At 60.7% G+C, this 19,639-nt stretch overlaps 1 protein-coding gene and 1 long non-coding RNA gene across 17 annotated transcripts in view; one reads left to right on the top strand and one right to left on the bottom strand.

Annotated features, from left to right (window-relative positions):
• The window catches only part of KCNQ2 (potassium voltage-gated channel subfamily Q member 2), a 47,856-nt gene that overhangs the window by 27,064 nt on the left and 1,153 nt on the right, over positions 1 to 19,639 (bottom strand). For 15 of the 16 annotated variants that reach the window (XM_074318046.1, XM_074318044.1, XM_074318045.1 and 12 more), the window contains exons 2-7: positions 3,943 to 4,033; positions 3,073 to 3,199; positions 2,549 to 2,724; positions 1,739 to 1,864; positions 921 to 1,031; positions 76 to 171 (exon numbers count right to left, since the gene is read on the bottom strand). In XM_074318046.1, coding sequence (XP_074174147.1) covers positions 76 to 171; positions 921 to 1,031; positions 1,739 to 1,864; positions 2,549 to 2,724; positions 3,073 to 3,199; positions 3,943 to 4,033 — 727 coding nt within the window. Of the gene's footprint in view, positions 1 to 75; positions 172 to 920; positions 1,032 to 1,738; positions 1,865 to 2,548; positions 2,725 to 3,072; positions 3,200 to 3,942; positions 4,034 to 4,287; positions 4,593 to 19,639 lie in introns of those variants that run through there. The other variant, XM_074318059.1, reaches the window with a different exon arrangement.
• LOC141568286 (uncharacterized) lies at positions 7,099 to 11,794 on the top strand. The gene is made up of 3 exons (XR_012491404.1): positions 7,099 to 8,012; positions 8,166 to 9,474; positions 10,079 to 11,794. It is a non-coding gene; the product is annotated as an uncharacterized LOC141568286 (long non-coding RNA).

Genomic DNA, 19,639 nt, shown 5'->3' with positions numbered 1-19,639 from the left:
AGAGCTGTGCTGCTGGACACGGCGGGACCGGGCCAGGGCTTCCACTGGCCCGGAGTGGGGGCCGCCCGGACTCACCTGGATCAGGCCGGCGGCGGGGTTCCGCCGCTTCTCGAAGTGCTTCTGCCGGTGCTGTTCCTGCACTTTCAGGGCAAAGCCAGACCCCAGGATGCCCTGCAAGTCACCGGGGTCAGGCGGTGCCCTGGGCCCACGGCCCTTGCCTGCACACTCCAGGCTCCTGGCTCCACCTCCCCTACTCGGTCCCTAATCGCCTGGAGACCTGGCTGGGGGTAACACTGGCTTTGGGATAAGGGGCATGCCGCTTACAGGAGTGTGGCAGTGCCCACACTGGGCCCGTCTGGGCCCAAAGTTCAGCGTCCTTCCCTGATCTGCCCACACTAGCGAGTACAGGCCAGGCTTGTGGTGAAGGGACCAGCTGGGAGAGCAGCCTCTCCAAAGCTGTTTGCCCCTTACCAGCTGCCTCTCTGCCCTGCCCGGCCATGGGTGGAGTTAACAGAGCCCTTGGCCCTTCTACAGGAGATGGGGTCTTTGGTGCACCAGAGACCAGACAAGGGATCCTTGGCACTGCACAGCACTACCACTGATCACAAGGGCCCTACTGGCCAATGCCACCAAACTGCGAGGAGCTGACAGTGATCAACAGATGCAGGGTCACAAGGCACAGCTTGGGGACGCTTAGAGCACTCTGATGGAGCGTAATGGAAGCTGCCAGCTCTGGGCCAGCACAGCCACCACTCGGGGTCCCAGGAAGGGTGCCTCTGTGCACCAAGCTGCCACCTCCAGCTCCCAGAGGATAATGGACTCTACTGGGAGCCCTGCTCATGTCCCATGTCCCCCCTGTGGTCACATGGGGAGCCCAAGACTCTGCCCCCACCAAAGGCAGGAAAGGAAACAGGACTCACGGCAGGAAGAGCAAAGAAGGAGACACCAATGAGGGTGAATGTTGCTGCCAGGAGCCTCCCGTTCCAGGTCTGGGGGTACTTGTCTCCATAGCCAATGGTTGTCAGGGTTATCTGCAGGACAGTGAGCCTGGTCACCCGCCAGGACTGGCACTGGCCATGTAGAGGCCCATGACCCTGAGCTGGACACTCCTCCTCTGCTTACACAAAGGGCTCACTTGCATCTTCAGGGCAGGCTGGACGCCGGGCGGGGACAGACACAGAGGCCAGCCCCTCCCATACCTCCCCCAAGGGGCCCCAGTGAGGCCAGGGTCGGCATCAGCTGACCTTCAACCCTGCAACAACTGGACCAAAACTCCCGAAGTCCCTCCTCCTTTTCCTACATGCAGGGGTGGGGGGAATCACCCCAAGACTCTGTTCCCGGGGCCCACGTGGGAGACACCAGGAGGCAGCTGTCACGCTTGGCACAGTGGGCAAGCACAGTGGCTTCACCCCAGGACCAAGGCCGCAGGCATGCAGCCAAGAGGCACAGAAAGGGCCAGGGGCCTGAGAGGGAACAGTGCAAAGAGGGAACCGCAGGGGTCGCGGATGGGATGGGGCGCAGATAAACAGTGCAGAGCCAAGGGCACCTTCATGGGTGACTCGTAAGTTCAGGCCAGAAGAGGGGACGGGCCAGGGGAGGGGAGGAAGTGGACCCCCTAGGGCAAGGCGTGAGGTAGACTGCTTCTGGTACATTGGGGGCCCGGGTGAGGGGTGGACGGGGGCCCCCAAGCAGGGCCATGCGTCCGTGAAGGACTATGGCCGCAGTGGCCAGGACTCACCAGGCCCCACCAGAGCGCGTCTGCATAGGTGTCAAAGTGGTCGTTCTCGCCTTTCTCGGCCAAGTACACCAGGAATGAGGCCAGGATGAGGCAGAGGAAGCCGATGTACCAGGCGGTGACCAGCTCCTGAGAGACAGCATGTCGGTGCTGGTCCGCCTCCAGCCGTCAGCCTCCAGCCGTCAGCCCCCAGGAGCTCCGAGGCCCGGCTCCGAGGCCCGGCTGCGAGCCGGGGGCAGGGGTGGCTGGTCTCCCAATCTCAGCCCTGGGTGTCCCCACACCTGTGAACCTCACACCTGGGAGGACAGCGGCTGAGGATGGCCCAACATGCACACCCACCCAGGTTTGGGAGGGTCCTCAGCTGGTCGAGGCCATCAAGCCAGAGATTCTTGGGTTTGAGAACCTACCCCACCTTCCCTGACTGTGTGCCTTCTGGGGGAGCCAGCACCCCTACCCCAACCTGCTGACCAAGCCTCCATCCCAGGGCTCAGACAGAAAGGACAGTGGCGAGAGCGCAGCTGGAGCCAGTGAGCCCACCCACCACCAGGGAGACACAGCCCGGCAGGGCCGCGCCCAGGCCTCCTGGGGGCTCCCTGGAACAAGGGGAGGGGCTTGGGACAGGACGCGGGGCTGCAGCTGCAGCCGCCTCGTGGGTCCCAAGGCCAGCCTAATCCGACAGCCACTGGGGTGCGGATCCAGGTGCAGCCACCAGCCACAGGGCGGGTCACGGAGCGGGCAGGGGCTGTGGGTGGTGCGGAAGGGTGGGCTCACTAGACAGGCGGGGCCACGGCCGTCCGGCGCCTGCGCACTCACCTTGCTGTGGGCGTAGACCACCGAGCCCAGGAGCTTCCAGGTGCCGCCCCGCCGGTCCATGCGGATCATCCTCAGGATCTGCAGGAAGCGCAGGCTGCGCAGCGCGGACGTCGCGAACACGTTGCCCTGGGAGCCAGCGGCCAGCACGGCGATGGAGGCGACAAGCACCATGATGTCTGCGGAGACGCGGAGCTCGGGCAGGCGGCCTGCGCCCCGCCTGGGGCCCGCGGAGGCCAGATGGCCCCCAGCCCGGATTCCGGGAGGACGGACGGACGGACGGACGGGGGAGCGTGCAAAGTGCCCGGTGTGCGGACCAGGACCACGGTCTACCGGGCCCAGCCCTGCCCTGGGTGCTCCTGGCTTTCAGGTCTCGTGAACCATGAGCTCTGACACCAAGAGGGAGGAGCCGGTCCTGCGGTCTCGCGTGGCCTCCAGGGCCAATGCGGACACCCAGCTCCTTCCCCGGGGCACTGACAGTCCCTGCACCCCCACTCTGCTGCCCCCACCCCACCCCCAGGCCTCACCGATCACACAGAAGGGCTTCCGGGCGAACTTGAGCCGCCCCCTCCAGCCACGGTACCGGCAACAGCAGCCCGCGGCCCAGATCCGCACAAAGTACTCCACGCCAAACACCACGATGGTCACAATTTCCTGCAGGGAAGCCGCAGCTGAGCCCCTGCAGGGACTGTCCTGTGCGAGCTGCTGTCAGTGTGGGGGGGCCCTCCTGTCCTGTGCGAGCTGGTGTCAGTTGGAGGGGGACTCCTCCAAACATGGGGCAGCCCCAGGAAGGACAGGAGAGGGAGGGCTCTGGTACATTCTGGACCAAAGAGTCCCCTCCGTCACCAACAGCAACACAGAAATTATACTGTGGTTGCCATGGCGCCCGCCCCTGCCCCTCACTGGGTTGCTGTGAGCAGCACAAGCCCCACCCTACCCCACACCCACATCTGCCAGGGAACACCGCCATCTCCATGGTGGAGGAGGCCACCTGGGCCCTCGGGATCCAGTGAGAAAGAATGTGGGGGCCGTGGGGTGGGGGCTGTCAGGCACTGTGATGACACAGGGTAGGGACCAGGCCGGGTCCGGCTGGGGTATAATGAGGTGCTGGGGTATTGGGGAAAGGGAACAGTGTGAGCTGCGGATGCTGTGACAGACAGTGCAATGTCACCAATGCCAGGAGAGGAGGCTGGGAGGGGCTATGGGGTCACCCAGCTGGAGCTGAACAAGCAGGGCTTGTGGGTGCATGGAGAATGGGGGTTCCTGCCGGGGAGGAGACCAGGCTTACGCAGGGAGTGGGACTGGGGTCAGGGGGGACCCTTTATCAGAGGCTCCATAGCAGTGAGCCAGGGGGACAGAGTGCCAGCTTCCGCATCCGCCTGGGGGGAGGGGCTCACCAGGATGTACAGCGCGCCCTCCGAGCTCTTCTCGTATTCTTTGATGGTGGAGAACACGGACAGCACGAGGCAGGAGAAAACCAGCAGGAACCTGAGGATAGAGGGAGGCTCGAGGCCCAGGCCCAGATGCGGGGGCCCAGGACACGCCCACAGCCACCCCCCAGGACACCCCATAGTCTCGCCCACACCCCTTGTCTGTCTGCTCAGCCGGACAGCATCATGCTTTGGGAAAAGCCCCAAAACTCTCAGAGACAGGGAACAAGCTGTGCCTTCTGCACGGCTGGGAAAGTGAGGACCAAGGGAGAGCCCCACACGCCCCTCGAAGGCAAAGGTGGCACTCCATACCTGCCACATGTTTCCTCCTTCACAGCTGTCCTCTCCAGGCTCAAAGGCAGAAACATTTCTCTCTTGCTATTAAGACTGGCCTTCAACGCAGCCACCTAGCACCCTGCCTGGGGTCAGTGTGGGGGTCCTGTCCACAGACTCGCATCAGCCATGCTGGTCCCGACAAACGGGGACCAGGAGCCACTGTGCAGCCAGCATGGACACCAAACCCCAGCCAAAGCCACAGCCAGAGTGTCCAGCCAGAGCAGACAGGGTGGGGTGGGGCCTCAGGAGCCAGCCCCTGGTGGCCGAGGACCTGGTCTCCTGAGAGGCACAAAGCACAATGTGGGGAAGCTGGCAGAGGGCCCCACACCACACTCCTCCCACGTGTCCTCACCACCCGGACACCCCCATCCCCCCAGGTCCAGCTCTACAGGCCCCAGGAGTCGAGACCACCAGCCTCCCAGTGGGGGCAGAGGGACTGAGATGAGGCCAGCAGTGTGAGGTCCAACCTGAGCCTGGCCACAGGGACACTGACGCAGGCCAGCCCTGCCCTGTCTGTCTGGCATCCTGCTGGCACCGGAGCCTGGGCTGCACTGAGTGTGCGCTCAGCACCAGGGAGCCTCAGCCGGACCCCGGGCACCTCCAGCAGCGCTGCCCATGCACCCTGAAGAGGCCTGGCGACTGTGCAGACACAGACCCCCCCCCCCCACGGGAGTGTGGACATGGCAGAGGCACTGACAGCGGGTGACAGAGGCGCAGACAGTGCCTGCTGGCACAGATAAAACACAGGCAGAGACACAGTCACATTTCAAAACCACAATTAATTTCCTTTGCTCATTAGACAATTCATTCAATTAACTACGCCCTGGAAAAGAGTCCAGAGAGTGTGCCTTATATCCATAATTCTCTGTCGCCTGGCGGTGTCTTCTCCCAACCCGGCTGTGGGAAGGAGCACCTACACCCCTGGGGTTCGCCAGGAGTGGAGGATGAAGGATTCCAGGGTTCTGGGTCTGGACCTGAAGGTTGGGCAGTGGGAGACACGAAAGCATCACCCAGTGAATAAGGGGCATCTACATGCAGCTCGGTCCAGTGCTGTGATGTGGGCGCGCAGGTGAGACATGGCACCCAGGGGGCTCCCTGAGGAGGTGTCCACGAGGACAGCTCCTGCAGGGTCAAGTAGAGTTGGTGGGACCAAGCGGGGAGAAGGAAAGGGTGTTCCTACAGAGGGAAGGACAAGTGGGGTGGCCAAAGTGGGGAGCATGGCGTGTCCCAGGACCTGGCAGAGGGTGAGTCTGACATACTGGAGAACAGGGCACTGTCATCCCCATGTCAGGGACACAAAGACCCACTCCTTGTACCGTATAAAAACATCTGTCCGAAGTGACAAGAGAAGGTCCAGGTCCCAAGGTGACTAGGCCCTCTCCACCCTGCTTCCTGAGGGCAGCTCTGACTGGTATCTCAGAACATTCCGGAATGGCCTGGCCATGCTATAGGGATGGCTGTGCAGCCCTTCCCAGCAGGCAGTGATCGGGGTCGGGAGCCATGCCAGCAATTCGGAAGACAAACCCACCCTCCCCGGAGGCCCCACCCCGGAAAGTACCAGCAACAGCTCCGGGCTTGTTTATGAAGTTCTCGAACAGACTGTCACAGATGGTGGGGGGCAGGGGAGGAAGGAGGCCCGCATGCCCACACCCCAAGGGGGAGGGAGAGACCAGGAGGCGCCCTGCCACGTCCCCAAGCAAAGACGGCAGATTCCCATGACACAGGGCACCCACACGCCTCGCCTGCAGGCCCAGGACAGATGGGCGTCAACTCCAAACGCAAGGCCTCCCTCCTCTCTGCCACTTCTCCACGCAGCTGAACAGTGGACAAGACACTGCTTCCTGTCTGCAGTCACCTGAGCACACAGCAGCACGCCTGCTCCCTGATGGGGAAGTTAGAGACGGAACACTGAGGCTCCGTGAGGCTGACAGGGCTCTGCCCCAGCTCCCTGGTCCCTGGGCATAGCCTCCTCCGTGACCGTGACCGGGGCCACTGCACGGGGGGGGGGGGGGGGGGGGGCAGCCGCAGGGAGCCTGGGATCTATCTCAGACAGGAGGGGCCGCCCTCTGCAGGACGATAGGGGTGACCACCTGCAGCGATGCAGCCCATCGCAGGGTCATCCTGGGCAGATCTGGAGCTTCCCGCAGACGCAGATGCGGGGAGTGGGGTGCACGGCAGTGCTCCTGCCTTCCCCCCGCTTCCTGGGTTCTGGCTCCTGACAGACTAAGAAGGCACCCCTCCCTTTTCCCCTTTCCACCCCCTCTGGAGATACGAGGGACAGCACAGCCCTGCTGTGGCCCCTAGGTGGCCCTGCATGGCAGGTGAGCAGCCCCCCCGCCCCCCCCAGGCTGGGACTAACCATCAGCACCATCCCGGGGCCCTGGGGGGAGTTCCCAAGCCCTTCAGCCCAGGAACTGTCCAGGCTGCACCGAAAGGAAAGTCGAAAGATGGGAGGGAAGAGGAGGGGAGGGGTTTCCAACGGCAGGGCCTGCGGTTTCTGCAGCCGCTAATTATGATAATGAATTAAAAGTCAGGACGCTCCCCTAGCAGTGGTTGCCAAGGAGACAAGCCTCTCAAGCAGCTGGTCCCCAGCTTCTAAGGGCCAGGACGGGGGGGGGGGGGGGGGGGGGGGGGGCCAGGCAGGGTGGCCGGCTAGGAAGTGACCTCAAAGGGGTGCTCACCTGAGCACTGGCCACCTGGAGAGCGAGCCATGTCCCGAACACACCCAGGCCCAGTGCCGGCCAGAGCACCCCAGTCACAAGCAGCCACACGGGGTGTCGGCCCGGCCCCACAGCACATGACCTGTCCCCCCAGCAGCAGGACAGGCCTCCCAGATGTAGGGGGGCTTCCAGCCAAGCCTGAGCTCTGAGCAGAGAGGGACCCTTCTTTTGAAACAGAAGGGGGCGTGGCAGGGTCCTGGGCAGGGAGGGGCCCAGGGCAGGTGGAAGGTGATGGCAGCCAGCAGGGTGGTGGGGGCAGGAGCGTGGGCAGGAGGACACCCCTCAAGGTGGTCCTGGGGCATATGTGCATTCTGTCTGCACCTGCACACTCAGGAGGGGGTGCCCCTACACCTCCAGAGAGACACCCCTCTGCTTCCGTCTCCGCTCCCCCTCCCCCATCTGACTGCAGGAAATCTTTCTTTTTTGGAAAAACATGACAAAGTCACTGCCGCCTCCTTCCGGATTCTCCCTGTGGTGGTGGGGGGGAGGGCGGAGCAACAGGGAGGGTGCCTGTGCACAGGCAGAATAGAGGCCCCCCCCTCGATCCCCGTGGGTCCCCTAGCCAACTTCCTCCTCCTTCCAAAGACTGACGGATTATTAACCTCATTTTACATATTTAATGAAATAAACATATAAGAAGTAAATGGCAGGGGTGGGAGGAAGTCATGTCACCAGCGCCCACTCACTGCACCCCCATAGGCTGCTCTGGGGCAGAGTTGGGAAAGGCAGGTGGGGCGGGGTCCCCATATCGAGCCCCCACCCGCAGCCCCACAGGCTAGAATCCGCAGCAGCTCTGCTGTACACCAGGCATGTGACAACCCTGAGGCTGGAGGCACGTCATTTTACAGACAAGAGAAAACGAGGTTCTGAGGCAGCTCGGCGGCCACGCGGGGGGCACCCCAGCACCCCTTCCACAGGAGGGTCTGCAGAAACTCCCCCTCCCAGAATGCCATCCATTCCTATCAGTGCCCAGGACCCCAGGTGGGCAGCCAGCATGAGGCCACAGCAGGTCCCGCCCCCAGACCGGAGGCGGGGCTCCCCAGGGAACCTTACCCCCCCTCGACCACAAGGACTGCAGTTGGCACTGCAGCCTGGAATCTAATTTTGCCCCCTAATAAACTGCTCTGCCTTCAGGACCCACTGACACTTCCAATCTGCCCGAGTGACAGAAAGCCCTGCTGCTGACAGCTGCTCCAGGCGTGAACCAGACGTGAAGAATCACTGAGATCCCGCCAGGGTCGGAGAGAGCGGAGCGGAACCCTCTCCTAAGGCCAAGGCTCACCCACATAAGGTCCCCAGCCCCCTAATCCAACCGGGCGCCTATCTGAGCCTGCCAATTGGAGGTTGGAAGGTTCTGGTAGCACCACCTGGGCCGAAGGCTGCGAGGAGGTGACACAGGCGAGCGCTCAGAACGCTGCCCTCCCTGTACACAGCACGCGCACGATAAACACCTGGGACCTGACAGGCCACATCTCAGGAAGTCCAGACCCTCGGAAGGCCCAGCTCCTGGCTCAGCATTTGAAGACTCCGCCAACGGCCTTGGCCAGCCTGTGGCCGCCTCTCCCCCCGCTGGCTACATAGCCACTACACATCCACAGCCTTTTAGCACCAGTCCCCCCAACACCAGGGCAGGAGGATGCTCTCAGGGGACCCACGATGCCCCCCACTAGCAAGCGACCCCAGGATGGCCAGTGTCTCTCCCGAGCATCAGCCGCGGGCTCTCTCCAGGACGGGGTTGTGGAGCTCGGAGTCCTCCCTCCCTCCCTCCCCCAGCTGCGCCCTAACCACTGAGCCATCAGAAGGCCCAGGTTCATGGGGACCCCCGGGCCATTTGCCCAACACAGACCTCTGCCCCTAGAAAGAGTGGGTATCCAAGGTGAAGCCCAGGTGCTCTGGGAGCTATGGGTGGCTGTCCCCACAGGGCCGGGCTCAGAGGACTCCACAGCATGGGCAGGAAATGCACTGACTCAGCACAGGGAAAAGGCTCTTTCCCAGGTGCCTCCCACCTGATCCCAAGAGACCGAGGTGAGTTATTCTCCATTAGTCACCTGTCCCCACACAGACCACAGGGCTGGACAAAGGCTCACTGAGGGTGCTCCCCCATCCTCCAAACACCCTGGACTCTCCCCCTGCATTCCTGGGTCTCCTCCACCCCCACCCTTCTCATAGATGGTGGCAGCACACCCAGGCTCACAGCCTGCAAGCAGGGGGTCTTCCTGGGCGTCTCTCTCCCTCCCAGGACCTCATCTTGGCTCTTCCGTCCAGGATGTCCAACTGTGTCCCATCTCTCTGTGGCCTCATTCCAGCCACCTGCGACCGCACCACCACTAAGACCAGAGGAAGTGTGCCGGCTGCCCCTGCCTGCCCCTCACCAGGCCAGCTTCCTGCCCCAGGGCCTTTGCACACACTCCTCCTGCTGCCCGGAAGTCTCGTCGATCAGCAAGTCAGTCATAGGGCCACTTTCTCCTTATCCCTAGGTTTCATTTTCAACATTTCCTTCTCCAAAAGGCTGCCCAGCCCCTAAGTCTTCCCAGCCCACTCTCCTAGGGGGGGCGCTGACCCCTCCTAGTGCGGGTACCCTCCAAGCAGGGCTCCACCGCTCTCCACCTGCTCTGCTCACCCAGACCCCCATGTGCACAGCCACAACCCAATCACAGGGGTGGCCCATGCATCCTGACAAGTGGTGCCCAAGACTTCCCTCGCTAAGGTCAGATCCAGCTTGAGAGCAAAAGCCCACAGCCCCACTCAGACAGGCTCGATGGCACGCTGCCTCCAAACACCGCTGGATGGGATGGGATGGGAGCAAAAGATCAAGAAGGGGCCCGTGGACAGGAGGCCTGTGTCCTGGTGGGACTGAGGGCTTCCGAAGGCAGAGCATGGGGGGCCTGAGACTGGGAGGGACACAGCCCACCCCAGGGAGCCCACGATGGGGTGGACGCAGCTCACTAAGGAGAAATGGCAATGTGTGTTCACACAGAAACTCAACACGAACGTCACAGCAGCTCCATGCACAGCAGCTCACAGAGAAACAATTCTGTCGCCCACAGGTGAATGGACAGGTGACGGGATGTTGGAATGCTCTCAGCCTTGATCAGGAATGACACACTGACATCGGTGACACATGATGAATCTCAGTGAGAGCAGCAGACACAAAAGGCCACACAGTGTGTGACTGCTATTACACGACATGTCCAGAGCAGCCGACCCATTCCCAGGGGCCAGAGGGGCCCTGGGGACCAACGGGCTTGGTGTTTTCATGGAGTGATCAAGTCTTGACACTAGAGAGCTGGTGGTTGCCCCCATTGAGAATACACTGAATATCACTGACTTGTTCACTTTAAAATAATTCATGGTGTGTTCTATGAGTCTTACCACAATTAAAGAAAAGGAAGAAAAAGAAAGGAAAAGGAAAAGAAAGAAGAGAAAGAAGACAAAGCCACGCTCTCAGGTCTGCCCCAGGCAGCGCCCTCCCCATCTGTGCAGCGTCGCCCTCTGTGACAAGCAGACTTGGCTGGGAGAGCCGCACGCCTGCCATGTTGTTCCCTCCAGACTCCGCCATGGCGGGCACCAGCCCTGCTGGCAGTGGCTGCATCCCGTCATCAGGCAAAGGACGCCTGCTGAAGCCCGACCTTTTCTCCTGAAGCCTGGACACAGAGTGTGCGCCATCATGGGGGGATTAAGGGTGTCCCTGACTTTGGGGGGCTCCCCTCGCAGAAGTGTCTTCTTCCATGGCTTACACTGGGCTCTGCCCTTGTGAGCCGTGGCCCCCCAGTCCCAGCTCACTCTGGGGGCCCAGTCCTGGGGTGTGTCCCCCATGCCTGCCCATCCTGAGCTCTCCTGACACACACACTCCCAGCACAGCACCTTTGGGGTCCCACAGTGCCTTCCTTCTCTGTCCAAAGAGCTGGCCTGAGCAGAGGGTCACCATGGCTGACTCCTGCCCCTGTGAGTTCCACACACCCCTCTCTGCTGAGCCCTTGGCCTTGTCAGGTGGAAGCCCTGTGCAGGAGCAGGGGTGGGGAGGGTCACCCAAGACAGTGGCACTGCCCAGTCGCCCCTCTGAGGTTGACAGTATGGCCAGACCTGCTTCCCACCACATCAGTCTACCCCAGACTCAACCTAAAGAGCCTCCAACCAGTTCTGGTTGACACCCCCCAGTCCCCATGCTCCCATGGCTCGTAGCTCTGGCACCCTGGTCCTCTAAAAACATCCCTAGTGAGTGTTCTCTCAGCCTTCACTTGCACACCTCCAGTGATGGCAGGCTAACCCATAGGCAGGACCTCATTTTAACATGCCCCGCAGGCCAGCCTCGGTCCTGGACCCCAGGCGTGTGCTTCCTCAGGGTCCATCCTCCAGACCAGTACCCACAGCCGTTGTCTCCACCCCAAGCCACTGAGCCAGTGAAGACCCAAGGTGAGGGCAGTCGGGGGCAGAGCCACCTGGTCAGCTGCCCAGGAAGCACTGGGACATACCAACAGAGGCACATCTAATTCTGTGAGGAAATTCCCACAATACATCATTAGAGAGTCAGCATCCTATCTTGTTTAAGAAATGCATAGATGGGCACAGATGCTTGAAAACACTTCAGAAGAGACAAATGTTCTTCCTTGCGTTTTCCAGCATCTTCCCAATTTTCTACAATGGACCCGTGTCGTTTTTGTAATCAGAAAAGATAATAAAACACAACCAAGTGTTTAAGAGGTCACCAGCGCTCCCTTGCTCAGACTGTGTGGCGCTGTCTGCCCACTGCCTGGGTCAAAACCCTTAATTTCCTGCACACACATTAATCCAGCTCTTGGCTAATTAAACGCGGGTGTGGGAGAGGTTGCCAACTGGGAAGCAGAGAACCCTGGGAGCACAATGGGCTGAATCTGGAAATGGAAGCAAATGGTCCAGACGAGAGCTCTGCCATCCAGCCCCTTCCCCAGCGGCAGCCAGCGGTGGGCCAAGACCCCACTCTCCACGGGCCAGACTGGTGCCCACCAGGAGATTTAGCCGTGGGCTTGTGTTCAGGACCACGGGCAGCGCCCCTGCCAGGAACCCCAAGCACATCAGGTCAGGCCCTGCCCTCCTGCTGCAAGGGACTGTCCTGGGGAGCCATCGGGTCCCTCACGGGCTAGGTCCCTGTGGGTGAACAAACTCCTAATCTCCGTGGACTGAGCCAGGCTCCTGTGGCGGCCTGTGCACCCAAGGGGCCCAGCTTAGCGATGGGGCGCAGGCCTCACACACCAATCGGCACAGGGCTCGCCATGGCTCCTCCCACATCCACACCCCCTTCTGGTGAGCGCCTCGGTGCTTCCGGAAGCATTTCACCACCTCCCGCCCAAACCTGGGGTCCGAGGAGAAATTGGCCTTTTCCTTCTACAAACCCTTCGAGTACTATTTCCAGGCCTAAATGTTAAAGAAAACTCAAAAGTTCTAAGGTCCCTAGTTAGATCAAGACAGTCTCCGAGTAGGGGGAGTGGCTTAAACAGGACTTGGGGGAGGGAGGGGCCGCACTCTGCAGACAGCCAGAATAATCTAGAAGGATGCTCCCCGCAGGCCAGGCTCACAGAGACTCAAGGCTGGCGGCCTGGGACACACCCACCCTCCCATTTCCCCCAAGTGGAGCTACCACAACCCCCAACAACCAGAGCTTCTGCAAAGAGTTGCTGGAACAGGCATGGCCCTGCCCGCCCCAGCGTCCCCTCCCTTTGGCCAACCCACTGCTGGGCAGCGGGACAGAGGCTCTGGGCAGCCAGTGGCTGGGGAGAAGCCAGAGCCTCCTCACAGGCAGGCAGGTCACTTGCCCAAGTAGGGGTCTCCTCACTGCACACGGGGCTGCTGAATAAGGCCGCAGCCCCTGCAGCCCACCACCTGCTGGGCACACACTGTGGCTACACCACTGACCTTACCTGGGGCCCCACACCTGGGGGTAAATGACAGCAGGTGTGTGAAGCACCTGAGAGGCATCGCATCCCATCCCCGTTCTCATGGCAACACCCATCGTCCCAGAGACCGCTGGTTCTCACCAGTTCCTAAAGAACACAGTGTGGGGCGAGGAAACCCCCTTTCCAGACTCCCATGACTGAACCCCACATCTGACCAGAGCCCAGACTGCTTTTGCAGAAGGAAAACCCCCACGCTGGGACCTGCACCCCAGTCCTTAGCGTCACTGCACCCCCCACTCTCCACAGCAGGGCTGGGGGTGGACCCATGGGCTCCTGACCAATCCCGGCATACTCAGCGAGATGACACAGAACAGGGTGCAGAGAGAGCCACACAAACTTACAGGGCAAGTCATTTTAGAAGCACCGCATTCTCCTGGAATATTGTCCCTATGGCTCCCACCTGGGTTCAGCAGAGCCTCCAGAATGCAGGTCCCAGTACAGCCAGAGCTCTCCCATCTGGGGACACTGGGACCCCCGAGATCTTCAGCCCTATTTCCTTCTGAATTAAAAGCATGGTCCATCCCAGCCTCAAACAACGAAAACCCCAGCTGCCCACCAGCTCCAGACCCGTCCATTTGGGGAACGGCCCTAGGTCCCTCCCCTCTGCCTCTGTGGCCGTGGCTTTCTTAATTCACACGTGGGGCAAACAGGCTTCAGAAACAGCCATCTTTCTGAGGTAAGGACAGCAGACTCACTTTGCCTGCTCACTGCTGTGTTACCAGCTGCCAGGGAAGCGAGCTGGGAGCAGGTCAGCGGGGTGCATCACTGCAGAAAGCAGGGCCAACACGGAGACGTGAGGGGAAGGCCTGGCGGCTGAAGGGCCCTGCCCAGAGCTGCGGCTGTTTCTGCAAAAGCCTCCCCCCAGCGTGGAAGACGACGTTCTTTGGGGACAATCTCAGGTCTGCTTCCCTGGTTTCTACCTGAGATCCAGCCAAGCTGTCCCAGCTTTGCGGGGTGGATTGGACCGGGCCTCATAACAGGAAAGCCCGCCCTCCTCCAGCACTGTCCGTGCATCACCACACAGGAGGTGGCATTTTAAGGGGCTGCCGTGGCCCGTCAGCAGATTGCTGTGAGAAAGCTCAGCTGAGCTCCAGCCCTGCTTGGCAGGCGTCTCCCAAGCTCTGGGGTCAGTGCCCTCCCAAGGTGGCTTCAGCTTTGAGCACAGGGAATGGGAGCCCCACAGTTCTTTTTAGTCTAGGGGTTCATTGGTACAACCTGCCAACAACGCTGTTTTTCAAGCCAAAACCGTCCCTGTGTACATGCGTGGAGCTCAGGCTGTGTGCGCGCAGGCCATTCCGTGGAACAGGACGGCATCTCCCAACAGTGCAGGGCACACCGTCTCCTTAGGAAAGCAGCCAGTTCCCTGCACAAGTGTCAGACCCGGGCCTCGTGTCCAACGTGCGGCCTCACGTCTAAACAGCAGCCTCAAAGCCCTTTGTAAAACCAGCTCAAACTGATCCATTCCTGCTTCTAACAGGACCCAGAACCAAAGTTTTCCCCACTCACGAGTATCACTTGTAACTGCTCTGCCCACGGGACCAAAGCACCAGCCATGACTGAACCGGAAGCAGGAACCTTTTCAGAAGTGAAGGGGCCACTGTCCAGGAAGGTCTGGTGCTGAAACCCCTTAAGTCCAGCCCCGACCCTGGATGGGGAGACGGGTTGGAGCCTTGCCTCCTGTCTCCTCACCTCGGAGCTCGCCAATAAAAACTCTTTCTCTTCTCAAAAGCCAGTGTCACAGTATTGTCTTCTATGCGTGTGGGGCAGCGCGCCCCAGCTCAGTAACACCTTCATCCAGGCCCAGCCACTGTCGACGGGGCTGAGAAGTGGCCAAGGCTGGGCTCAGGGACAGATGGCCGAGGGTGCCGTCAGCACATGCCAACCCTCATCTGCCGGGCCCTCCACTCCCCATTCAGGACGTGGCCTTTCATTCTGCTGGGCCGCGGTCATGGCGACGACGACAGCCACAGCTGCGTGGACGTCACACACAGCTAGCAGTGCACTCAGTGATTCACAGAATCGTCACCCACGTTACAGACGAGGAAGCTCGAGGTCCGTGCATGCAGGATCCCAGCCAGGCTGGCCCAGAACCCACGGTCCCCACCCCTCACCATCCTCCCAAACACACCCTCTGAACTGTCTTCACATGATGCATAGTGGACCTTTTAATACACCTAAAAGAGATGGGCCTGGCCTCAGTGAGGGTAGCAAGTCGATATCTGTTACTAATGCACGTTCCAGCAATTTCCATCTCAGAATGATCCCACATTTATACCTGAAAACATTTAGAATGACCCGCCTGCGAGGTAACCCATGCAGCCCAGTCTGTAGTGTTTAACAAGATGTGGGATACATGCCTGGCCTGGTGAAGGGGCAACAGCCCCCAGCCCAGGGCCTCCCCACCATCCTGAGGCTCTAATAGGACTTGGCCTGAGCCCCCCGTCCAACCTCAAATGGGCATTTGGAGGGCTCAGAGCCATGCTGAGCCCAGTCCTCCCCTCTGAGGGGCCCCCCTCCCCCCAACTCAAGGCCCTCTGTCAGCGCCTTCCATGAAATGCCCAAAGAGCTCTCTGTCCTCTGGGCCCTGTTCCTTCCGTGGGTCGCTGAGAACACCCAGTTCTAGTCGCTCTCACCAGCATGGACTCCGAGCACCTTGTCATGTGATGGCCACACGTGGACACGCTGGGTGGGCATCGTGGATGGGCAGGAGCATGGCATTAACTTACTGACTGAAACAAGCTGGGGAAACAGCACCTTCAAATGCCCTGCCCACCACTGGACTCAGCTTATGCTCCTGGAAGTGGTCAGTTTCTTCAAAAACATCCGTGGGCTTAAGCATCCTCGGGCCCCTGGAGCAGGGCCCCCACGTGGTGGGCACAGGGTCAGAGCAGGGGCACCCACATGGCGGCTGGGAGCCTGCTGGCCAAGCCGTGGGTGCCCCCTTCTGAGTGTCCACCGAGCCTAGTTTTAGTATGTGACTTGGACTGATTTCTAATAAAACCGAGATTCTCTCTGCTGCAACTGCGAAACACAGGAGCCAAGCTTCCTACCACCTATTACCTTGCAGACATGGAATGTGTGGAGATTTACTGCTCGGTGTCATATTTTACTGTCGTAGATTACTTTCACTTCACATTTTTGGGTGAGGGTGGGAAATCCTGCAAGGAGGCACGAGGCCTCCAGACAGGCTGGAGGTCATCCAATAGCCCAGGTTTCCCTTGGAACCACAACTCCAGGCATTTTCACCTTCCGGGAAATTTCCATAAGATTCTCCTGCTCCTCGATTGATAGACATTTCCTCCCAGGACCTCAGGGAAGTTGGCCATTCAGACTCCAGTTTCCCTCTTGGAAGCACAGAATGCTCCGTCAGCGGAGAGAGACCCTGGCCACATCCCCCAAGCCTGCACTCACCCCCAAATGCAGTCACACCAAAGAGGACAATGGCAGGTGTGCGGCCCGAGGCTGAGGAGAGAGGCTCCACCTCCCACATGGGCCTGCACTCCAAGGGCAGACAGGTGAGGGGGGCGAAAATGTGACTGCACTGATTTACCCAAGGCCACCCAGGGGAAGGCACCCAGACTCCACCCCGATGCTGGAAAGCAGGGAGGTAACCCCTGACCCTGCAGCCCCTAGCCACAGGCCTCTGAAAAGACGACAGAGGACTTGGTGGCTCAGCCAAGGGAAAACAGCTCAGAAAATAGAGCAGGTCAAGCCCCTCCCACTGCCCATATAGGCGGTTTCCGTCGGCCTGTTATAAACAGTTTCATCCCGGCAGCTCCAAGTGGCTTCTGGATGTTGGCAAGGTCAGGCAACCTGTGCCCCAAACACTCACCCTTTCAGCTTGAGTGTGGCAACTCTGGAACTCACTCAACCTTTCTTGGCCTCAGTTTCTCCACCAGTGAAATGGGGCGACATGAACCTCTCGCAGGGAGAAATTCCTGAGACCAGCACACAGTGGGTGCTCAATAAGTGTAAGTTCTCTTTCCCACTCCCACCTCAAGCCACATGGAGACCAGACCCTGTGATGGGTACTACCGGCTCCCCGTGACTATGGGGACCTGGGTTCTCCAAGGTCCCTCCCCTGTGGGCATTCCTGGAGTGGACACACATCCCTGACACGGTGGTTTGGGGCCTTTTTGATGGCACTCACACTTTGGGAAACTCGTGCAAACTCCAGACCCTATACCTAGCAAGTTGTCTCACAGAGATTCCCCACACTCAGGGTGGACAGACCCTGCCCAGGGACGAGAGGGTGGAAGATGGGGGGAGCTTCTAAAGGGTCGTGCCCCTTCCCACCCATACAGCTCAGCGCCTCGTGCACAGCCCCCCACTACTGGCAATGTCTGAGGAGGCCGTCCAACCTGCTCATACAGAATTCCTCCTTGAACCCCTGTGCGCCCCGGGGCACCGCCCATATCTGGGTGAGCAGTCACTCGGGGCAGCTCTGCCCCCCGAGGGCCCATTCCCCATCCAGCACAAGCAGAGGAAGGGGTCCTCCAGGGACCTTGGGGCTGGCAGAGGCGGGTCCAAACTGTTTCTGCCCAGGCGGGCCAACACCTCGTTGTATCAAGGAAGGCACCTGTCTCTAGAAGTGCTTCTGGAAAAGCTCACGGACAGAGGAAGAGATGGCCACGGCTCCACGCCCAGAGCACATCTGTGGAGAACACCCCTTCCGCAGAGGGCAGGGGCGGGTGGGGGCACCTGGCTTGGCGACCACCAAGCCTGGGGGCCACAGGGCAGCCGCCTCCCTCCCCTCCTCTGACAGCAGCTGCCCCTGGGATCCACTGGGACACTTCCACCTTCCAGAAAGCAGGCTTTGGGGACAAAAGGCCAAAGAAGTGGCATACGCAGGCTGGGCGCTACCCCAGACCCCGGGACTGGTCCTCAGTCAGGACGGTCTGCAGCAGCAAGACTGCCAGCCCTGGCCTGTCCCTGCCCTCCCCTGCCTTCCCCAGGCCCTACTCAGCAACAGTCCACCAACCGAATGATACACAAGCATGAGCCAAGCCGGTCTGTCTGAGCTGGGCGAGGGAACAGGGGCACAGGGACAGCGGGACACTCGGTCCCCAGGCCAGAGGTCAGCATGGGGAGGCAGTAAAGGCCTCCTGAGTAAGGGAGGGGCGGGGCCCCATGTTTGGGCTGGAAGTAGGGACAGTGGAGAATTCCACAACTCAAAGGGGGGACAGGGGGGATGGGCCATGAGCATCAATAGCAGGTTAGATATGTCACCACTCAGGGACAGCCCACTGGGCCAGCCCTGGGAGTTCATCTCCACCACGCCCTGGGGGCAAGGAGCAGCTGTGCCCACTGGTGATGGGAAAACTGTGGTCTGCTGAGATTCTGTGACTGGACTTAAGTGACTAAGAGAGCAGCTGCTGGAGACCCCTCCTGCCTACCCCATTCCCCAGGAAAAACCCCTGCGACGGGGTTGCCTTCCCCTGACTCTGAGCCACCCACTGGTGAGCTGGGGGCAAGGGGAGCTCAGAGAAGCCTGTGCCCTCAGTGGAAGGATGAGGAGGGGCCTGGGCAGGCCGAAGGGCAGGGCTGCTTTGACAATGAGGGCCAATGCCCCTGAAGCCCCCACACATGAACCCCCACCTGTCCTCATGCAGGGTTACCCCAGGAGACAACACAGAGACTCCCCCCACCCCCCACCCCCCCACACGCATACACACACGAAAGCAGAGCCTGACCCAGGGACCCCACACACTCTGCTTCTGATTCTGGATGCTGCAGCTTTTAGGAGGCAGTAGGCACAGAGGGGCCGACCATTGCAAACCGAGACAGGGAGAGAACACTAAGGACCAGGGCCAGAACCACATAGAGGGACCCCAGGAAACGCTGCCAACCAGGGACTCTCATGCCCCAAGCACAGTAAACCCTCCAGAAGCTACACCATGAGTCAGACTGGGTCCCGGCTGCTGGGCTGTGGGGGTGGGCTCTGTCCACGTACTGGACGTCACCTCAGGCGAGGACCTCGCTGACCAAAGACTGGCCCCCAGCCAGGCAGGAAGGAGGTGTCAGGGGTGGGTCACTGGTGAGACACAGGGCTCTTCAAGGATGAGCAGCCAGAGCCACCTGGGGGGAGGGGGCAGTGGGGCCTGCTGCTCTTGGGATGCCCAGAGAGGTTGGGCACTGAGGCTGGACCCCCAGGACACCCTCCCCCACAGCAGCCTGGCAAGTCCCTCCCAGGGCCTTTGACCCCATCCCACAGAGGGTCTGTCCAGGGCACAGAGGCCCAGGTACATGGACGCATTGAATGGGTCACAGGCACACACCCCTCCCATCCCAGGTGGGTACATGGTCAGTTGCAGAGTTTCCCAGACTCTGCCCCTCACTTCCATCCCAAAACGCCTCTTTCATACAAAATGGCCGAGTCCTGGCCCCAGTCTAGCTGGGATGGGAGGGGGAGTACCTGAGGGCTCCGCAGCTGTGCACAACAGCACAGGACGCACATGCACACACCTGCACAAACACAACACGAATACTCATGTGCACACAATGCCAGTCAGCCAGCCAGCCGGAGCCGCAGGCCCTGCCCCAGGGGCCAGGACTTCAGGAGGGCTGGGGAGACAGACAGCCCCTTCTAGAGCCAGGGCTGGCAGGCCCCAAGACAGCGGCACCCCTCCTCCTGGGTGTCCACTGTGCTAAGGAATCCCGAGCCGGGAATGTGCAGGG

Source organism: Rhinolophus sinicus, linkage group LG13 (assembly GCF_036562045.2).
Source record: "Rhinolophus sinicus isolate RSC01 linkage group LG13, ASM3656204v1, whole genome shotgun sequence".
Lineage (NCBI taxonomy): Eukaryota > Metazoa > Chordata > Mammalia > Chiroptera > Rhinolophidae > Rhinolophus > Rhinolophus sinicus.
This window is presented reverse-complemented; position numbering and strand designations above follow the sequence as displayed.